At 35.9% G+C, this 19,338-nt stretch overlaps 1 protein-coding gene across 1 annotated transcript; it reads right to left on the reverse strand.

Annotated features, from left to right (window-relative positions):
- Positions 1-16,621: 16,621 nt before the first annotated feature.
- On the reverse strand, positions 16,622-18,202 carry LOC145077137 (outer envelope pore protein 21B, chloroplastic-like). The gene is made up of 5 exons (XM_079022909.1): positions 17,981-18,202; positions 17,387-17,461; positions 17,134-17,286; positions 16,926-17,024; positions 16,622-16,825 (listed from the first exon to the last, which is right to left on the reverse strand). Exons 1-5 carry the CDS (start codon positions 18,131-18,133, stop codon positions 16,742-16,744), a joined length of 564 nt encoding a protein of 187 aa, XP_078879035.1. The 5' UTR covers positions 18,134-18,202; the 3' UTR covers positions 16,622-16,741.
- Between the last annotated feature and the right edge of the window lie 1,136 nt (positions 18,203-19,338).

Genomic DNA, 19,338 nt, shown 5'->3' on the forward strand with positions numbered 1-19,338 from the left:
ACGTTATTAAAGAATTTCCGAAGAAACGTATTTTATTCATTTTTAAACATTTGGGATGTCATCGTCAATACAAAAACATAAGCATAAACAGAACTTACATTCATTTACAGTAGTGATCTATATCTCCTTAATCTCTCAGTGCAATGTAACTTCATATCGACACCTGTGATAGAAATAAACTGAGTGGGTCAGGTTGGGAAACCAGGTGAGTACATAGGGTTTTCAACCCACAATAATATAATTATTATGTTTAATCGTAAAACAGTTAACCCAATTACCCATCCCCATTATCTTCTTTACTCTTAAGGGTCTACCCTAAGAATCAGCTACTCCTCGTTAATTCATTCCTAAGGATCATCCTAAGGAATCAGCACGAAATCCATCGTTGCCAGGGTTTACTCAACAGGCACTAAATCCATAGCTTCCAGGGCTATTTCGTTTATCGACAATATCCACTCGCAATACATGTCAATGGGTTTTTAGAGTATACCGGTGAACACATCGTTCACAACACCTACAGGTTGCGAGCCTGCTAGTGTTCCATTGGACTGTCTAGAATAGTCCGTGGTTGTCATCCATACTCTGTTGAATGACGGGGCCATCATTTGGGAAAAAGGCTTCTCACATCGTCCACCTCTCACCCTCCCCTCACGGTCTATTTCACCTCTCAACGCATCATCCAACTCATACTCCATCTATTACATCTACCCATGTTTTACCCCAACATTATCGTAGATATAAAATACATATACAGTTTAAATCATTTAAAACATGTATAAAATCGTTCATCCAACATAGATAGCAATTATACAGATAATATTCACACATAGCACGTAGTTTATATAAAATACTTCATATCTATGTGTAAGATGAAAGTAACTATGCACTCACTTGATACGGTGGTGATTCCAAACTTAAACAGCGCTTCGTTATCTCAAAACAATTTTTCTCGACAAAACAACGAGTTTTTATTAAAAACCGGGTTTCGCTGGAGCAGCGTTTCCGAGCTGAAAGCTTTTCTTCTCGGAGCCGTCGGGCGCTTCGGGGCTTTATTCTCGTGCTAAGGAGGTTCCCTAGACTTGGAAGGGGTTTAGGGAGACTAGAGAGAGGTTAGAGAGAGAAAGAGATGCTTATGGTGTGAAGAAATTATGAAGAGTTCATCTCTTATTTATAGGAATTTTATAGTAAAGTAGTCTCCAAGCATCGTCCGTATCCTTCGCGTACGAGCTCCGTTTTCTACGTTCTTTATATACACGCATTGGTATTTACAAGTACTACAACTTTTATTTAGATCCCGTCGGCTAATTCTCCTTTTATCTCATATTTACAAAAACTGTATCGAATTCGCCGCGCTCAAAAAGTAGAGACTAAGCTTCATCCATAACTTTCGCATACGATCTCCGTTTTTGTCAATATTTATATCCACGTGTTGGTATTTACGAGTACTACAACTTTCATTTAGACCTTGTTGGCTAATTTTCAATCTATCTTGGATCTACAAAACTGTATCGAATTTGCCGCGCTCGAAAAGTAGTGACTAAGCTTCGTCCATAACTTTCACATACGAGCTTCGTTTTTGACGTTACTTATATCCACGCATAGGTAAAAATAAAATCTACAACATTCCTTTTTACTCCGTCGGCAAATTCTCGACCGATCTTAAATTTAACAGTAGGAAGAGATTAGACTGTTAAATAACCGCGAAGAATTCGTAACTCCTTCATACGAACTCCGTTTTCGTCTGTCATTTTACCGTTGAGTTCCTATTAATGAGATATTCAACTCTCAATTAGGTCGTGTAAGCCAAAAACCGCTCGAACTAAAATTCGAGTTTCGGGTCGTGCACTGTTTTGCCAAATCTTAGAAAAATCATAACTTCCTCATACGAAGCCAGATTTGGGCGTTCTTTTTATGGACACTTTCGGTTTAACATTTTCTACGACTTTTTTTTAGATTGATAAGGCTAAAAGTCGCTCTATCGTAAATTCACTATTTACACTTCCCGGTGCCGTGTCTGTTCCGTCGCGAAACTTCGACTAATCATAACTTCTTCGTTATAACTCGGATTTCGGCGCTCTTTATATGTACAGAAACCTTGTAACATATACTACAACTTCATTAAGATTGTTTATTCTAAATAATCTTTCGCCAAAAAGTCATTTTCGACCCCTATTATCTCTAAATTGAATAGCCCGGATCTACGGGCGTTACAATATGTCTGGCGGAAAAATCGCCATGGTTACAAGAACATTACTTCATCCTATGTTTCAAATATACAAAGTGAAATGTTGAACGAGGCATTCAAAGACTTTGGAAGGCCGGTGGGTATATACATCCTTGGCGGGAACGATAAAGGAGGATCCTATTTTGCATTCATCAAGTATAAGGGAGTCAATAATGCGAAGAAGATGGAAAGGTCTCTTAACGATGTAAGATGTCCGACATTGTGTCATGAAAGTAAACATGGTCTTGTACAAGAAAAAACCAAAGCTTAAAGAAACAACATATTTTCAGAGAAATAGCGAGGCATATGCATGTAGACACATCATCCATCTGGCTAAAGAAAACCTAGGATTCATAAACAATATCAGAGATAGAAGATCTTTGTGCTGAGGCGGTCACCGGAAAGCGAGTCGATGCAACCAAACCCAACAATACGTTGAAGGCCCCGGTGGTTCAATTAAAAAAGGCAAGTGTAACGCCCGTAGATCAGGGCTAGTCAATTTAGAGACGATAAGCGTCAAAAATGACTTTTTATAGAAGATTATTTAGGATGAATAATCTTAACTGAGTTGTAGTATATGTTACAAGGATTCCATACATATAAAGAACGCCGAAATCCGAGTTATAACGAAGAAGTTATTACCTGTCGAAGTTTCGCGACAGAACCGGCACGACACAGCACGACGTAAAACGGTGAATTTACGTTAGAGCGATATTTAGCCTTAGCGATCCAAACGAAAGTCGTAGAGTTCGTTAAACCATGAGCGTGCATAAAAAGAACGTCCAAATCTGACTTCGTATGTGGAAGTAGGGATGTTATTCGGGTCGGAACCGAACCGAACCGAACTGACCCGAATAAACCGAAAACCGAATAAGGGTAATTGTATGAACCGAAAACCAAACCAAATAAGCAATACGAGTTCGGTTCGATTCGGGTATTATTCGGTTCGGTTCGGTTCCGGCCCGAATAACCCGAATAACATGTAAAAGATGATTAAGGAGTCGAATAACCCGAATATTTTGTATTACTTTTGTAGCTTATGATTTCATAACAAATCTTTTAAAGAAACAAATTAAACACTAAAAATCAAGGTTCTAAAAGGCGTGAGGCGTGGCGTGGCGGCAAGGCCAAGCCTCAAGCTTAACGAGTTATGGCGAGCCATGGCGTTTTTCAAGGCGTGATGTAAGGCGGCGATTTTGTATTAATTTATAATCATATTACCACATAAATATAAATTTATATCAAATATACCTAGTTTTTAGAAGTTTTATATCAACAACTAATAATAGAAAGTTAATAACAAACATAATACTTGTATGTCCGATTAGAAAATGTATAAAAAAGAGCAAAAAAACCTGTCTCAAACGAAAAAACACGCGCCATAACACGCCATAACGCGCCATAACACGTCATATCACGCATTGCCACGCGCCACGCCTAACAGCAACGTTATGAAGCTTTTCGTAACGGCGACGCCGCGCCTCACGCCATGGCGCGCCTTTAGAACATTGCTAAAAATTAAACATCCAAAACACCCAAAAAATCTATCTATAAGTATATAACCCGAATAACTTCATCAATATGGAATGAAACAAGTAAAAGAGCATATATGGTTGTTTTCATTAAATTCTCTTATTCAAGGTCAAAGTTCCCATTGCTTGGACTTATAGAAAAAAAAGTTAACTCTTAACATAGCACATTTAAATTTCAATTGATAACATACATAATAACACATTTAAAGATTGAGTAGTAGATTAACACATCCAATTTTCAATGAGTAACATACATAATAACACATTGAAAGATTGAGTAGTAGATTAAGATACAAATTCTTACTTGTGTTTCTTGATTTGGAACCCAATTTTCCATTAATTGAATGGAGTAGAGACTAGAAAACAAGATGAGGAGATGATTCACAGAAGTTTGAAGTATGGAAGTCGATCAAAAACTAATTCCGATCAAAGAATAATGTCGCAAGGAGCAATTGTCGATCAAAACAAATTGTCGGAAGAAGCAATTCGCAATCAGCAACTGTCGATCAAACAAAATTGTCGCAATCATCAATATGGAAGTAATCGACTCGATTTGGTGTAATAGGATATTTGATTTGGTGTATTAAGTGGGTAATGATCTTCGATTGGTTTTTTTGGGATCGATTGTGATGATCACAGAACCGAATACATAAATTGTGCAAGGAAAAAAAACGACTCTTCATATCCGGTTCGGTTCTTTGGACCGAATAAGCCCTTATTCGGGTAACCCGGACCGAATAACCCGAAAACCGAATAAGCCTTATATAGATACCCGAAAACCGAATCAAATTGCTTATTCGGGTCTAATTCGGTTCGGTTCGGTTTGGTTCTCGGTTCGGTTCGGGTTTTCGGGCCAAATTCTCATCCCTATGTGGAAGTTATGATTTTTCTAATTTTCGACTTAGCGGTGTACAACCCGAATACTCGATTTGAGACCGAGCGGTTTTTAGCCGAAACAATCTAAATGAGAATCAAAGATCTCATTAATTGTAGTAAAACGATAAAAAGATAGGCGAAAACGGACGTCGGATGAAGAAGTTATGATTTTATAACGGAGTTTTACTGTCCCGACCTACTAAAAATGAATAATAAAAATAAAGTCAAAATTAGCCGACGGAGTCTAAACGAAAGTTGTAGAGCGTAGTCTCACCTATGTGGGGATATAAAGAACGTCGAAAACGGAGTTCGTATGAGGAAGATATGAATTTTTGAAATTTATTAAATATTTTCGATATTTAATTTAATTATAAAATAACCGATATTATCCATGGGGGGAGTCAGCGAGCTGATCCACATTACGCCCAATGTAATGTAAATTTACGCCCAGTGTAATTGGGTTTCCAACCCCCTATAAAAGGGTGTCAAGGGCAGCCGAGTTCTTTGCTCATTTCTTCCCTTTCTCTCGCGATTTTGCATCGTTTTTCGTGCAAGAATTATCCCGAAGCCCCGGTATCATTCCCGAGCCCCGAGGACCCGAAGATCCCGAGAAGTGCAATTCCCGAGCCGAAGCTCTGCCCGCGAGGAATCCGGTTTTTGTGAAGATCTCCCAAATCTACCGAATAATACTACTTCTACAAGCCGTAGTGCTGTCCGATTATCTTCTGATCAAGTGAGTGTGTAGTTACTTTCTTCTAACACATAAATATTAAGTATTTGCTATGAAATACGTACTATGTGTATAATATAAAGTTATTTATATGTGTGGGTGTATAGTCCCTTTCATAAACACGGGTATAATACAAGTATTGTTTGAATGTATTAAGTATATGTTTGGGTGAGTGTGTAGTTACTTTCTTCTAACACATAAATATGAAGTATTTGTTATAAAATATGTGCTATGTGTTTATATATTGTTGTTTATTTGAGATGAGTGTGGAATGGATGTTTTATATAGTTTTTAAATGAGTTAAACTGTATATGTATTTTATATCTACAAATATGTTGGGTAGAACATGGGTAGATGAGATAGATGGTATGTGATAATATGATGAGGTATGAAAGATGATTAAGAATGATATTGGCAGATGCACCAATTAGAGAATGTCATAATACTAGCAGATGCGCTTAAGAATAATATCGGTAGATGCACCAAGCAGTGAATGTCGTAATCCTGGCAGATGCGCTTATAGGATAATCCTAGCAGATGCGCTTATAGGATAATGTCGGCAGATGCGCCTAAAAGAGAATGTCATAAACATGGAAGTCGCGCCTCATAGTGTATGACGTAATCCTGGCAGAGGCGCTTAAAGGATGATGTTGGTAGATGCGCCTTATGTAGCAATAGATTTTGTGCTAATTCCTTAGGTCAATCCTTAGGAATGAATAAATGGCGGGTAGTTGAATTCTTAGGGTAAAATCCTAAGAAATAAAGAAGATAATAGGGATGGGTAATTGGGTTGATTGTTTGATGGTTGAATATAATAATTATATTATTGTGGATTGAAAACTCTATATGTTCACCAGGCTCCCAAGCCTGACCCACTCAGTTTTCTTTGTATCACAGGTATCGATACGAAGATATATTTCACGGAGAGATTAAAGGAGATGTAAAATCTTTAGTGTAAATAAAGTAAGTTCTGTATATGCTTATGTGTCTGTATCGGAACATGACATCCCGAGATTTTGTTATATAATGAAAATACATTTCTTTAAAGAAATGCTTTGATAAATCTTTATCATATTTTGGGAACAAATTCCGCAACTGTTTTTTTAAAAGATTACTCTGATTTTATAAAACAAAGCATAAACAAATCGGTCTTTTCTGGCCGTGAAATTGGGGATGTCACAGCAAGTGTCATGGACTCCTGTGACAGATGTTCTCTCAGTGGTGAGGTTTCTTGCTTTGAATGCCTAAAAGGCCTACCAAAACTATTACATCCCGACAGGAATGTTCCATGTTCCATGCTCTTCGCTAGTGGTATGAAGGTGGTTTTGAAATTCTTTGATTTACAAGCGGCGAAAACATTCCTTAATGCCCAACACAACTGAAACAAAAGGTTTCAATGGTTAAACCAGGGTATCACTGAAGATTATGGTTTGAAAGATTGACATGGGTTAGGATACATGACCTTCCAATATAATCGTTCCGATGAAAACATTATTGCAATTATCAATATTTTTGGGAAAGTATTGGTGGTGGATGGTCAAAATTAAAGGTACACATATTTTACGAATGCAAATGCATGTATTTTGACGTCGAAAAAAGGCTTATTGATGAACATGAGGACTAAGGTAGTTTGGTTGTATTCGATGCCGACAGGTCTAGAAAATCACAACGCACCAACTAATTCGGAAGATGAAAGGTCGCACGGGGAGGAACAAGCAATTAATTCGACTACTCCCAATATTGATGATTCCCAAATAGTTGATTCTATACCTAACGTTGACATTTTGACTAGCATGTTGACTGTGGACCCAACAATTAATCTGCTACTTCCATGTTCTCTGAAACCTAGCCCATCCCTATTGTCACTTAATTGGAGCCCAAACCAATTTCCATAGCTCGCAACACTTGTCTGATTGCTATCGCTCCATCGATCGTTATCTCACCATAAAATCTTGAACTTCCACAATTCGATCTTGGTGAATCCAATTTCCAAACGGAGGAAATTAGAAAAATTTGTTTCGCTACCGCCCACCGCTTTTCTTATTCCACGTCAGCTGAATGATGATTTTGACCTAAACATCGCTATACCCTACCCTAGTATCATTTCCAATCGTGATGATTGTTCCTCGACCTCAAATGAAGTTAATTTCATCGCAAAAGTTAGAGGTGAATTGGGTTTTCAGGTCGATTTTGAAAATATTCATTCCATGGAAAATATTATTGGAAACGAAATTTAAGGTGACGGAGCTATCGATGGGTGTCAATGAATACTCTAAGTCTAAACATAAGGGGTGTAGGTGAATCTCACAAGGTGTAATGGATTAGAAAGATCAAGAAGATACATACAATTGACTTTATAAGGTTACACGAAACTCGTGTGGTTGACTTCAATCATATCGACATCGTTGGATGTTCGAGCTCAAATAATTATGCTTTTGAAGCAGTGAACCCAACCGGTAGATTGGGTGGTTTAATCTTCATCTGGAATCCGACCTTATTCGCCAACATCAACTCTATAACTTCCATGTATTATATTGCAATCGTAGGTCATTGGAAGGGGTTCCCTGGGATCACAATTGTTGTAAATGTTTATGCTCCAAAGTCAATAACAAGTAAAAGGGCCTTTTGGGCAGAATTGCACTCTTTAAAGAACGTGACTTTTGGAATTTGAATGTTTTTCACAGACTTCAATACTGTCAGGAAACCAGAATATAGATTAATTACTCAAGGTTTTACAAGTATTCGACATCTGATTTCAATAGTTTTATCGCAAATGTTGGCCTGCATGATTTTCAAATTGATGGACGAAAAATCACTTTTTTTAGAGAAAACAAATTCAAACTAATCAAAATTGACAGATTCCTTGTTTGTTCCAACTTTATTGGGATATAACCATTCTCCATTGTTCTCGCGCTCCCAAGAGAACACTCTGAACACTCCCCAATGATTCTTAAGCTTTCCAATGTGAATTTTTGTCCTCATCCCTTTCGATTTTTTGTTCGTGGAGTCTCCATTCTCCATGGAAGAAATAAAATCAGCATTGTGGTGTTATAGTGGAGAAAAAGCACCTGGCCCTGGCAGTTTCTCATTCAAACTCATCAAAACCAAATGGGAGCTAATGAAAGGGGACATCTTTATATTTATAAATCACTTTGAGAGATCTGGTTCAATCCCTAACGGTTGCAACTCTTTCTTCATTACCCTAATCCCGAAAGTATCTGATCCACTCAACTTGGGTGATGATAGATTATTTTATTTCCTTATTTTTATTAGTTTATTTTAGTATTTTTAGCTCTTTTTATTAGTATTGCATTGTATATTCTTTATTTTCTTTATCATGGATCGTGTCGGGTACTTTCTATTTTGCATGAGATATTTTGCAGGGTTTTGGAGCTCGTTGTGGTTGCGGTTTGATTGCATTTGGTCTTGGTGGGCTTCTCGATGCATTATTGGGCTTTACGGATCCATCAAAGGAGATTTGGGCTTAAAAAGTTGAAGATTTGGATGAAGTAGGCTTGTGAAGATGGGTCATGGATTCCTATTTTGGGCTTGGACTATCCATATTTGAAGCTTGAAGATGATTGGCCAAATTTGAATCATGTGAGGTGTGGAGGGGACCAAGGGAATCTTGGGTAGTGTAGTGGTGTAGTGGAGAAAAATGGATCAATAACATGCTAACAACACTTGCGAGGGTGGAGGCTCAGTCGCGCAACACTTGCGCGGGTACCCGCGAAACTGCACACTTTGGGGCATTTTGGTCATTTTGTTCACCATTTACCTTGGGGGGTTGGATCTTTCTGTCACACCCCAAAACCGGAACGGCGGAAACGTTCTGGGGTGGATGACGTCATGTCAAGTATCACAACATATGCAGTATAATAATCAAAGTACAACAACCATTGCATTAATAGTAATAATTTTACATCGGTTACATGTTATAGTAATATCAAAGTAATTACAGAACATAACATAGATGCAGCTCGGTGCTAGGCTGTCTTCCCAAAAGCTCCTGGGATGTACCTGTCTATCGCTGACCTGAGAATACAAGTTATTTTGAAAGCGAGTATCAGCATTTTATAATGCTGGTGAGTCCATAAGTATTTAGTGTCATTTGTATAAATACGCATTTTTATTCAAAATAACTTTATGTAAAGTAGTAGTTTAGAATCTACGGTGTATTAGCGTCCTTTCCAGAAAATCCTATATTTTCTAAATAAAAACTGTCTTCTACCAAGACCTGACTGATTTATGTTTTAAGGAGTAGTTTTCCCCAAATTACTATCATTTCCAAATACAGAATTAACTTTAAAAGAGTAATGAGAAAATCAAAAGTGAAGATACTAAGGGAAAAATAACATATGCCTCAGCAGTTATACTGCTGACTAAGGCAAAAGAAATCATAGACTCCAGGAGAGTATCGAATGAATGATACGCCTGGATCAGTTTAACAAAAGGAAACACAGACCCCAGACGGTATCAAATGAACGATACGGCTAGCAAGGTCTAAAACAAAGAAACACAGACCCCAGACAGTATCAAATGAACGATACGTCTAGCAAGGTCTAAAACAAAGAAACACAGACCCCATACAGTATCAAATGAACGATATAGCTAGCAAGGTCTAAAATAAAGGGTGAATGTGAACTCGTATGTAACCATGCTGATCGACGATAGAGTATCCGATGACCCTCCAGGTCACGCGTAGAGGTAGTGGTAGTAGAGGTAGTGGCATTATGTCACCCATGGGCCTTACCGGCGCGGACTGTAGCTACTAGTCAGGGTGTGGGAGTGTCAGTCCCGTATAGATCTATACACATGATGTTCGCTCTCCTTCCCAGAGACTCTGGTTACACATCTTTGGCGCAATGAAGCGTCGTAGAGGGAAATAGTGTGTCACATTCTAAAGTAAAAGAGAGAGGTAGAGATAGAGATAGAGATAGAGACAGAGATAGAGATAGAGATAGAGACAGAGACAGAGACAGAGATAGAGATAGAGATAGAGATAGAGATAGAGTCTCCTAACTATTCCTATAATAGTTACTAGGATTCCAGAAACATGAATAATAGAGGGAGGCCTTTACTACCCAAGGCGATGCACTGGCTGAGAGAGAGAGAGAGAGAGAGAGAGCTTTTATGTCCATATATGTATACATGATATATAACTAATGTTTAAATGACCTTCGGACGGATAACCGATACCCACCATACCACATCCCAACGAGGAAAAGGAAATAGGGCGAACTAGCCTTCCTAAGTCTTTTAAACATTATTTATATAACTATACAAATACATGCATGAATTTAACGAAAGATCTATGAATGATGAATGGAAGGATGCCCTTGCTACCCAAGGGAAATGAACTGGTCGATGGAAACTTTTATGTCTATATATGTATACATGATATAACTAATGTTTAAACGACCTTCAGACGGATAACCGATACCCACCAGACCACATCCCAACGAGGAAAAGGAAATAGGGCGAACTAGCCTTCCTAAGTCCTTTAAACATTATTTATATAACTATACAAATACAGACATGCATTTAACGAAGTAAAAGCATAGAAGAAAACTTTGGAAAAACTTTACACATAAGAAATTTACGACTTGATGTCAGTTTGTAAAACAAGTTTGAAAATCTTTGGAATCCTTTGAAAAACCTTTCATAACAACTTTGAAAATGATTTGTATAAAACAGATTAAGTGAAGAAAAACCTTTGTAAAACCTTTAACAAGAGTTGAAAGCGAGATTGGAAAATCTTAAGCTGGATAAAACAGTATAACATGCGAAAATCCATTTTGCTATACAGTTATCAATCACATGTGATTTATATAATAATTGTATAGATCAACTTGTATTCCCCCCTATAAAAGCAGTTAAAATCATTTAAAAGGTTAATTCAGAGGTATGAACTCACCTGTTGTAAGTGGATCGGATGGAGGTGTCGGTTGGGTGCTCGGTGTCAAGTGAAGACTTGAACACACTTAGTGACCTAGTAACATATGAAGGCATATGTTTACATACAATTAGTGTTTATAATACTAATTAATCACGTATAAGCATCCTAGTGTGCGGAAAACACTTTGGTCAAGTGCTAGGAGGTTATTGGGTTGCAATAAGGGAGTGTATGGCCTAGTTAGGGAGTTTACTCTTCAAGAGTAAACTCTTTATAGAGTTTTCAGCCCTAATACCATATCCCCATGAGTTTACGGCCGTAAACTCATGGGTGGTGTGCTCTTGGATGTTTTAAGGTCTTATATCACTCGTAGAATTAGGCTAGGTTCAAATCTAGGGCATAGGAAAGGGTTAAGGCTCCAAATGGACCATTTTAGGGAGTTCACGACTGTAAACCTAGATTTTACGGTCGTAAACTCTCACTTGGTCATTCCCTTCATGAATTAAGGTCTTAAATGAAAGGGTATTATGGGAGTTTACAGCCCATGGACCAATCCTTGGGGGGTTTACGGTCGTAAACTCCTAGGTCCTTGGTTTCTTTGATGTTTAAATCCCCTTCTTCATTTGTGGTTGATTCTAGACATTTTCCCAAGCCATAGGAGGTGTTTAAGGGCAAGTTTAACACCTTAAAAGGTGTTCACGGCCCATGAAGAGGGGTTTACGGTCCAAGAGTGTTCTTGGGCCGTAAACTCATGTTTACTCCTCAAAATGTAAGGTTTTGGTGTTCTAAGCTCGTATGTGTAAGTCCACAAGTCATATCTAAGCCCGAGGAGTAATTTAGAAGGGTTTTGGGGCTTCAAAACCCCACTTATGGGTGTTTACGGTCCAAGAGAGTTCTTGGGCCGTAAACACATGATTTGGCCCCTATTGGATGTCTTAAACACGAATTTTCATGTTAAATGAGCTAAACAACAAGTTAGGGTAGATCACTTACTAGTTTGGGGCTCGAAATGGGCGGTTTTTGGATCGAAAACAACTTGTAGAGAGAGAGAGAGAGAGTGAAAAGGGTGTAAATGAGGTTTACTCACCCTTATATAAGGGTTTGAGTTTGTGGCTCGGTGGAAATCTACCCGATACTGACGTTAAACAGGGCTTTTGGTCGCACCCGATTAAATGGTCGTAATTTGACTTGGTTGTAACTAATACTTTTTCAAGGGAATATTGAGGGTGTTTCTAATTTGTTCCAACCCTTACGAAGTCATAATAAAGTCCCTATTTAATTAACCTAGTCCAAAAGGTTAACGGACAATTTAATAAAACGAGTTTTATTAATGGAAAAAGAGGTTAAAATGACGGAATAAATTTTGGGTTGTCACACTTTCAGACACACTTCGATTTTCTATCATTGGAGACCATTAGAGGCGATTTTTGGATCTTGATACTCATTCTTCTCGTCTTTCTAAGTAATTGGTAGTTTCTTGATGCAATTATACTTTTGTGATTGTTATTTTGTTGCCATGAGTGACTAATTTCTCTATTGGTTAACTTTGGCTAAAACCCTTGGATATTTGTGGGTTTTTGAAGGAGTCATGCTTAATTGTCATTTATCTTATGTTTATGATTCTAGTTCATATTTCTTATGGTTGTTTAGTACTTTGATCGTGAGCTTGGTACTTGAATGAGCAATTGTTGGTTTATTTCTTTGGTTTAGCATTGAATCAATGAATTTACTTAGAACAAGGGTTTTATGATGGTAGAAATCATCTAAAGCTTATGAATCATGACTCCTTTATGGATATGTAAGCATTGACATCCTCTAGGAATTGGGGATTCCTTCATTCTTAAGGCTAATCAACTTTTTGGGTTCAATTGCTTCAATTAAATCCTTGATTTTGATTAAGAAGGTGTGTTGTGGGCTTCCCCAACCTCCATACTACCTATGAGGAATCTTGGCATATCATGTTTCATGATTGCTATAACCAATTTGGGATGAATGATAAGCTTCATATTGAATCCTAATGATAAACACACAAATGTTCATTGTGTCGAATCGATTTGGTTAACCAATTCTCTCCAATATTTGAGCATCTCACCATCTTGCTTAATTGCAAGTTTTTTAGTTATTCAAGTCTTTTAGTTTTCAATCAATCACAACACCCTTTTTAGTTTAATTGTAGTTAGTTAGTTTATTTACATTAGTTCTAATGGATTGCATTGGTGATTGAATACAACCATTTCCCCGAGGATCGATACCCTTTTTTACCATTATATTATGTTTTATTTGCAAACAAAGGGTGTAATTTGCTGGGTGGACTTGACATCCCACCAGGTGAATATTGTCCCATCAGCCTCATTGTCTGTATGTACAAAATTATTGCTAAATTGCTTGCAATGCGGTTAAAGCAAGAGGTTGGTTCAATGGTGGATGAAGTACAATCAACATACACTGAAGGAAGCAACATCCTTGATGGTCCGCTGATAATGAATGAAATCTATTCTTGGTTTAGGAAATACAAAAAATATATTCTTATTCAAAGCGGACTTTGAAAAGGCATTTGATTCCATAAATTGGAATTATCTTGATTCCATTATGAACCAAATGAATATTGGGATTAAATGGTGATGGTGGATTATGGTGTGTCTCTCATCTTCAAGGGCTTTCGTTCTAGTCAATAGATCGTCCATTGAATAATTCTCAATATCTAAAGGAGTTTGTTAGGGATATATACTCTCCCCATTTGTATTCATCATTAAGATGGAAGGATTGGATCTTCAATCAAAAGTGCCTGTGAAAAATCTTTAATCCATGGTTTGAAGATGTCAATGAACAAAAAATGCTTGTCTCATTTGTTTTATCCCGAAGACATGATATTTGTTGGTAAATGAGATAGGGATAATATTAAGAATCTTTCAACAATATTGAAGTGTTTCCATATCGCTTCAAGATTAAAATTTAACTTCATGAAATCCCGACTATTTGGTGTTAGCATCTCAACACCCGATTAATAGGATATGGCTAGAGTCCTGGGATGTGTGGTGGGTGCATTCTAATTCACATATTTGGGAGTCCAGTTGGTGCAAATATGGAGATAAAAAGGCCTTGGAAACCAATTGTAGACAAATTTAGATCCAAATTATTGGATTGGAAAACTAAGTCACTCTTGTTTGGAGGTCGAATCACGTTAATCAAATATGTCGTAACATCTTTCTTACATACTATATGTCACCTTTTAAAGCTCCACAAGGTGTACTTGACACTTTGGAAAAGATCATACGCAATTTCCTTTGGGGAGGCTGTGAGTTGAAAAACAGGATGCATTGGGTACATTGGTCAAAGATCAATGCCTCAATTGTTGATGGAGGTTTTGGAGTTTCGACCCTAAAGGTACAAAATTTGGCATTATTGGTCAAATGGTCGTGGCGATTGATGAATGAAAAATGGAGTCTTTGGAAAAAAAATTCGCTTGCATACATAACCTAATTAAGAAACCCGCAACATATATTGCAAGAAAGACCCCAAACAGAGTGTGGTGTAATATCCATAAGTCTGTTAAAGCCTTGGAAAATTTTGGAGTTAACAATCAACAACTTTTTCAGCTTATTCCTGGATCCGAAGAGAAGATACTATTTTGGAAAGACACATGGTGTGGCTCAAATTCATCTCAACAAAATTTTCCTAATTTGTACCGGCTTGATTCGACTAAATGTTGTCTCCTAACTACCCGATTGTCTGCAAACGGCTTATCATGGAGGTGGAACCACGCGCCATCTACTCCGATTGAGTTTCATAAATTATTACAACTATATAAGGATTTTGGTGAATTGGATATCTTAAAAGCTTCATCCCCATATGGTATATGTTTTAGTTTGACAACAAATGGTAGCTATTTCATTGGCAGGAAGAGGTGCTTGTAACTCTAACCAGTTGTGCCCACTTTGTAATAAAAATTTAGAAACAACTTAACATCTCCTGATACATTGTGAGTTTGTCCAAACCATCCATAATTGGATTTTCAGTTGGTGTGAACTGCCAGCTAGAAGCTTCACGAACATCCCAAACTTCCTTGATTTGGCGACTTTGGGGATTACTTGTAATAGAAAAAAGTCGATCACGAGCACCATATTATTTTGTCTTATTTGGAATATATGGTTGACATGAAATGACAAAGTTTTCAAGAACACATTCATAAGTCCAACAAAAGTGGCTGATAATATCATTTCCTTTTCCTACACTTGGTGTAAACACATGAGTTCTTAGGGGTGCAAGAGTTGAGCTGAGTGGAGTTGCTTGCCTTTTAGACACATTCACAGTTAATTTTCATGTTCTTTCGTTTTCTATTCTCATTGTATGACACTTTAGCCATATTTTAGTTAGGTTCTAATCGTGACCCTTTATATTTATATTTTAATGATATTTGTCGTTTTCAAAAAGTTTGTAGGCTAATTCTAAATGTATTCCCAAATTGTTTTTGTATCCCCTATGTACTTCATGTTTGATTTTTTTTTTTTTTTTTTTTTTTGGAGTAAATATAGTAAGACATTTTATTTATTATACAATATATACCTCTTGATTTGACAAAAAATGTATATTAAGAGTACAACAATTAGGGGGCGTTTGTTTAGTAAAAATAAATATAAAAAAATTATACAAAGAATTACATTTAGTAGCGAGAATATATGAATAGAATCACCACGTACATAATAATTGAGGAATTTCAACTTACAAAAGTAATATTAAATCAAAATTGTAAACACAAATGTAAATTGTGGTATTAATATAATTTATTCATCAATTTGATAAAAGTATAACATATGTATCGAATTAAAATTATTTTGTTAATTAATCAAACCCATTCAACTTTATCATAAACTAAAATAACTCCTTTCCAACACATTTACATAATATGTACTACAACAAGAAAATGCATTTAAGACAAACAAAAGTTATTTAATAGCGTGTCATATTAAGTGTTTTGTGGTCTCATGTGCAACTAACTATGTGAACATGTTATAATAGATTGGACATTATGCATGTGGCATGTTATGTCTCCATGTACATCAAATCAATCCACATTGGAATTTAATTAAAACAAGTATAATTAATACATCTTTCTCAAAAGAAAAAAAAAAAAGAAAAGAAAAAGGAGTTAAAAAGTAGGGAAAATGGGCAGCAAGTTGTCTAGTCATAAGAAATAGATAGATTCCATGACTCCATTATTATGTTTTTTTTCTATTTTTGTTATAATTTAAAGAAGTAACAAATTGTTATTTATATATTTGTTTTGAGATTTGGAATTTACTTGAGATGTTTGTATTTTTAAGGGTTTTGAATTAAGATAAACTGTAAACAAATAAACCCAAAAATAATAAAAATGTAGCAACATTATACGATGAAAGCTTGATAAAAACTAATAACAATCGAGTATATTTAGAAACATGAATTTAATCCTATCTGAATATCTGATTCTCTCTTCATTTTTTAACTCATAAATTATATTTCACATTCCATTTCCCATTTGTATTGACAGAAAATGTCCAATTATTTTCCATCACCTTTACATACGGAATCTGCAAAAAAAAATATGAGAAATAAGATAACTTAACGTATCAAAGGAATTGAATTCCGCCATTTTGGCAACTATAGAATGGAATCTCCAATTCCAATTACCTTGTCAGAGATTTCATAGCCTACTTTAACCGTTACATCTTGATCTTTCTGAAAATCAAGAATGTTCCAAACCAATTCAGCTGCTCCACTTGGTGTGGGCTGTAAAAAAGTAAAAAGTAAGTAAAATAACTAAATTATAATTTAGTTTTTTTTTATAATAATGATAATAATAATAATAATAATAATAATAATAATAATAAAGTCATACTTGTTTAAATTCTTTGTCAAGATCACAACGCCCTTTCACAACAAAATTGACAGCTCCATCAGGTGTTAGAGGGAATGACTTTTTTCCATGCATGGTGTAATGGAGTTTTTCACGTCTATCATATTGTAATCCTGCTCCTATTTTTGCTGAAAGCTATATATAATATATGGGGGATAAAAAAGAGAGAATATTATTTATTAATTAATTATTACAATTAGTTGTGAAACTTGAACATAAAGAAAAGGTAGCTTACTTCTGGAGGAAAGTATCTAAGGATTGCACTGAAAAAAGTTGGAGCTCCAATTCTTGTATCAAGTTCTCCATGAAGCTGCAAATGTCAACAAGTATTATACAATATACAAAGTCATCAAATGATTCAACTATGATACTTAAATAATCTGGTTTTATCTCTTGTGGCATGTTTTAATCATCTGATTGTGGTTATTAACTATCAAAACAATCACTTTCTAGAAGCTATCTTAAAAATGATACACTGAGGGGAAATACAAACGCTAATGGATTTGGGGCAAAAAGCTGGTTCGGGACCTTTAATTGAGTTGCTAAATTCGAAACCCAATCATAAAGTAACTAGACTTAAAGCCTTTCTCCCAAATGAACTGAATGTAGCACAATTCAAGAGCTAATTCGATTCACATTAGCGTGAATTCTCAAAACATGACATAGTAAAACTAAAAATTAATTCACTACTTAAAAAAAATGAAGAACATATGAATCCCCAACGAAAAACATAAAATCATCTAGGGTTCAGACCGATAACTCATTTTTGAAGCAAAAGATACTGAAATTGGAACAAGATTAGAGTTGTAGTGCGTTTGATGTGGAGTACCTGAAGTCGAGTGTTGGAATCGATACGGAACTTCTGCTTAGCATGGATTTTGAGGGCGCTGGTGTCACCGACGTACCTGACTGTAGGAGGTTTCTTATTCGTATTGACTCTGAGAGCAGTGGAATCTCCGCCGTATCTGAGCGAAGTCTCCATTTTTTCTCTCTGAAGTTGGGTTGATTAAATTTTGCCGATAGAAGAAAAGATGAGTAGGTGGTAAAACCCTAAAATAGATACGCCCAAGAGTTTTATTATGTTTTTTCACAAATAAATGACGCCTTTAAGGGGTAATATAGAGATTATATTATCACAAATTTACAATGATAATATATTAAGAAAAGTACTAAAATAGTTATTTTTCTAATTTTTTTTTTAATTAAAATTTAATTATCATCGTACAACAAAGTGAGATGGCAAACGGGTAACAAGCTGCGCTGCTAATTATTTATTAAAAAGTGCCTAAATTTTTTACTTATTACTACAATATTCACATATTTATAATGCACTATTTATTTCTGTTCTATATTTTTTTCCCCATTTTTTCTAATTTTTATACAATTTTTTTTATAAAATCTATGTCAATTTAAAACTTCATTTTTGGCAAATATGAAGCTCCATTTTTGTATGTGTAAATGACTTTTGAGAAACTCATAACAAAAGAAAACTTTAAAAAAAATATTTTCTAAATGAAGCTTCATGATTTTTCTAAAAATATGAACAATTCTCCTATGTTTCATTTTACGATGGCCCATTTTGCAGTATAGGCCTTAGGCCTAGTTTGCAACGCCTAAGTTCGCAATGATTCATTTTGCATTTTAGGGGATAAACATCCTTAAGTATAATACTAGTACTTCGGAGTGCCCACTACGAAACGTAGTGGTTAAATTTTGGCTATTATTTAACAAATGATTAAAAAAATATAGTCTATAATATAAAGGGTTATTGTCAGAAAAGTCTATTCATTTTGGCTCATTTTATAACGAAACCATCATTTTTTAATCAGAAAAAGAAAAAAATACATGCTATATTTTATAGTGGGGTTTTACCCATGACCACATCCATTATGTAGATGAGAAGTTGATGACCAACAAGTTTACAATATGATTTGGCCTCCATATACGTAGATGAGAAGCTGACATGGCTAGAGGGGTTATATATAATAATATAAACCAATTGCATGTCTTTCCTCGTATTTTTACTACCCAAACCTTCCTCTTTCCTTACGACCTAAAGGCTAAATCTTAGAGTAGGTTCAAAATGTCATCATCTTCTTCAATTAGAAACTCAGGTTTACATACTGAAAACCGAGTTGCTTGTCAAGGGTTAAGGGAAAGGTTCGGTTATGGTGATGAATATGACAT

This window comes from Lactuca serriola, chromosome 9 (genome assembly GCF_051521515.1).
Source record: "Lactuca serriola cultivar US96UC23 chromosome 9, Lser_US96UC23_V15, whole genome shotgun sequence".
In the NCBI taxonomy this organism is placed as follows: Eukaryota; Viridiplantae; Streptophyta; class Magnoliopsida; order Asterales; family Asteraceae; genus Lactuca; species Lactuca serriola.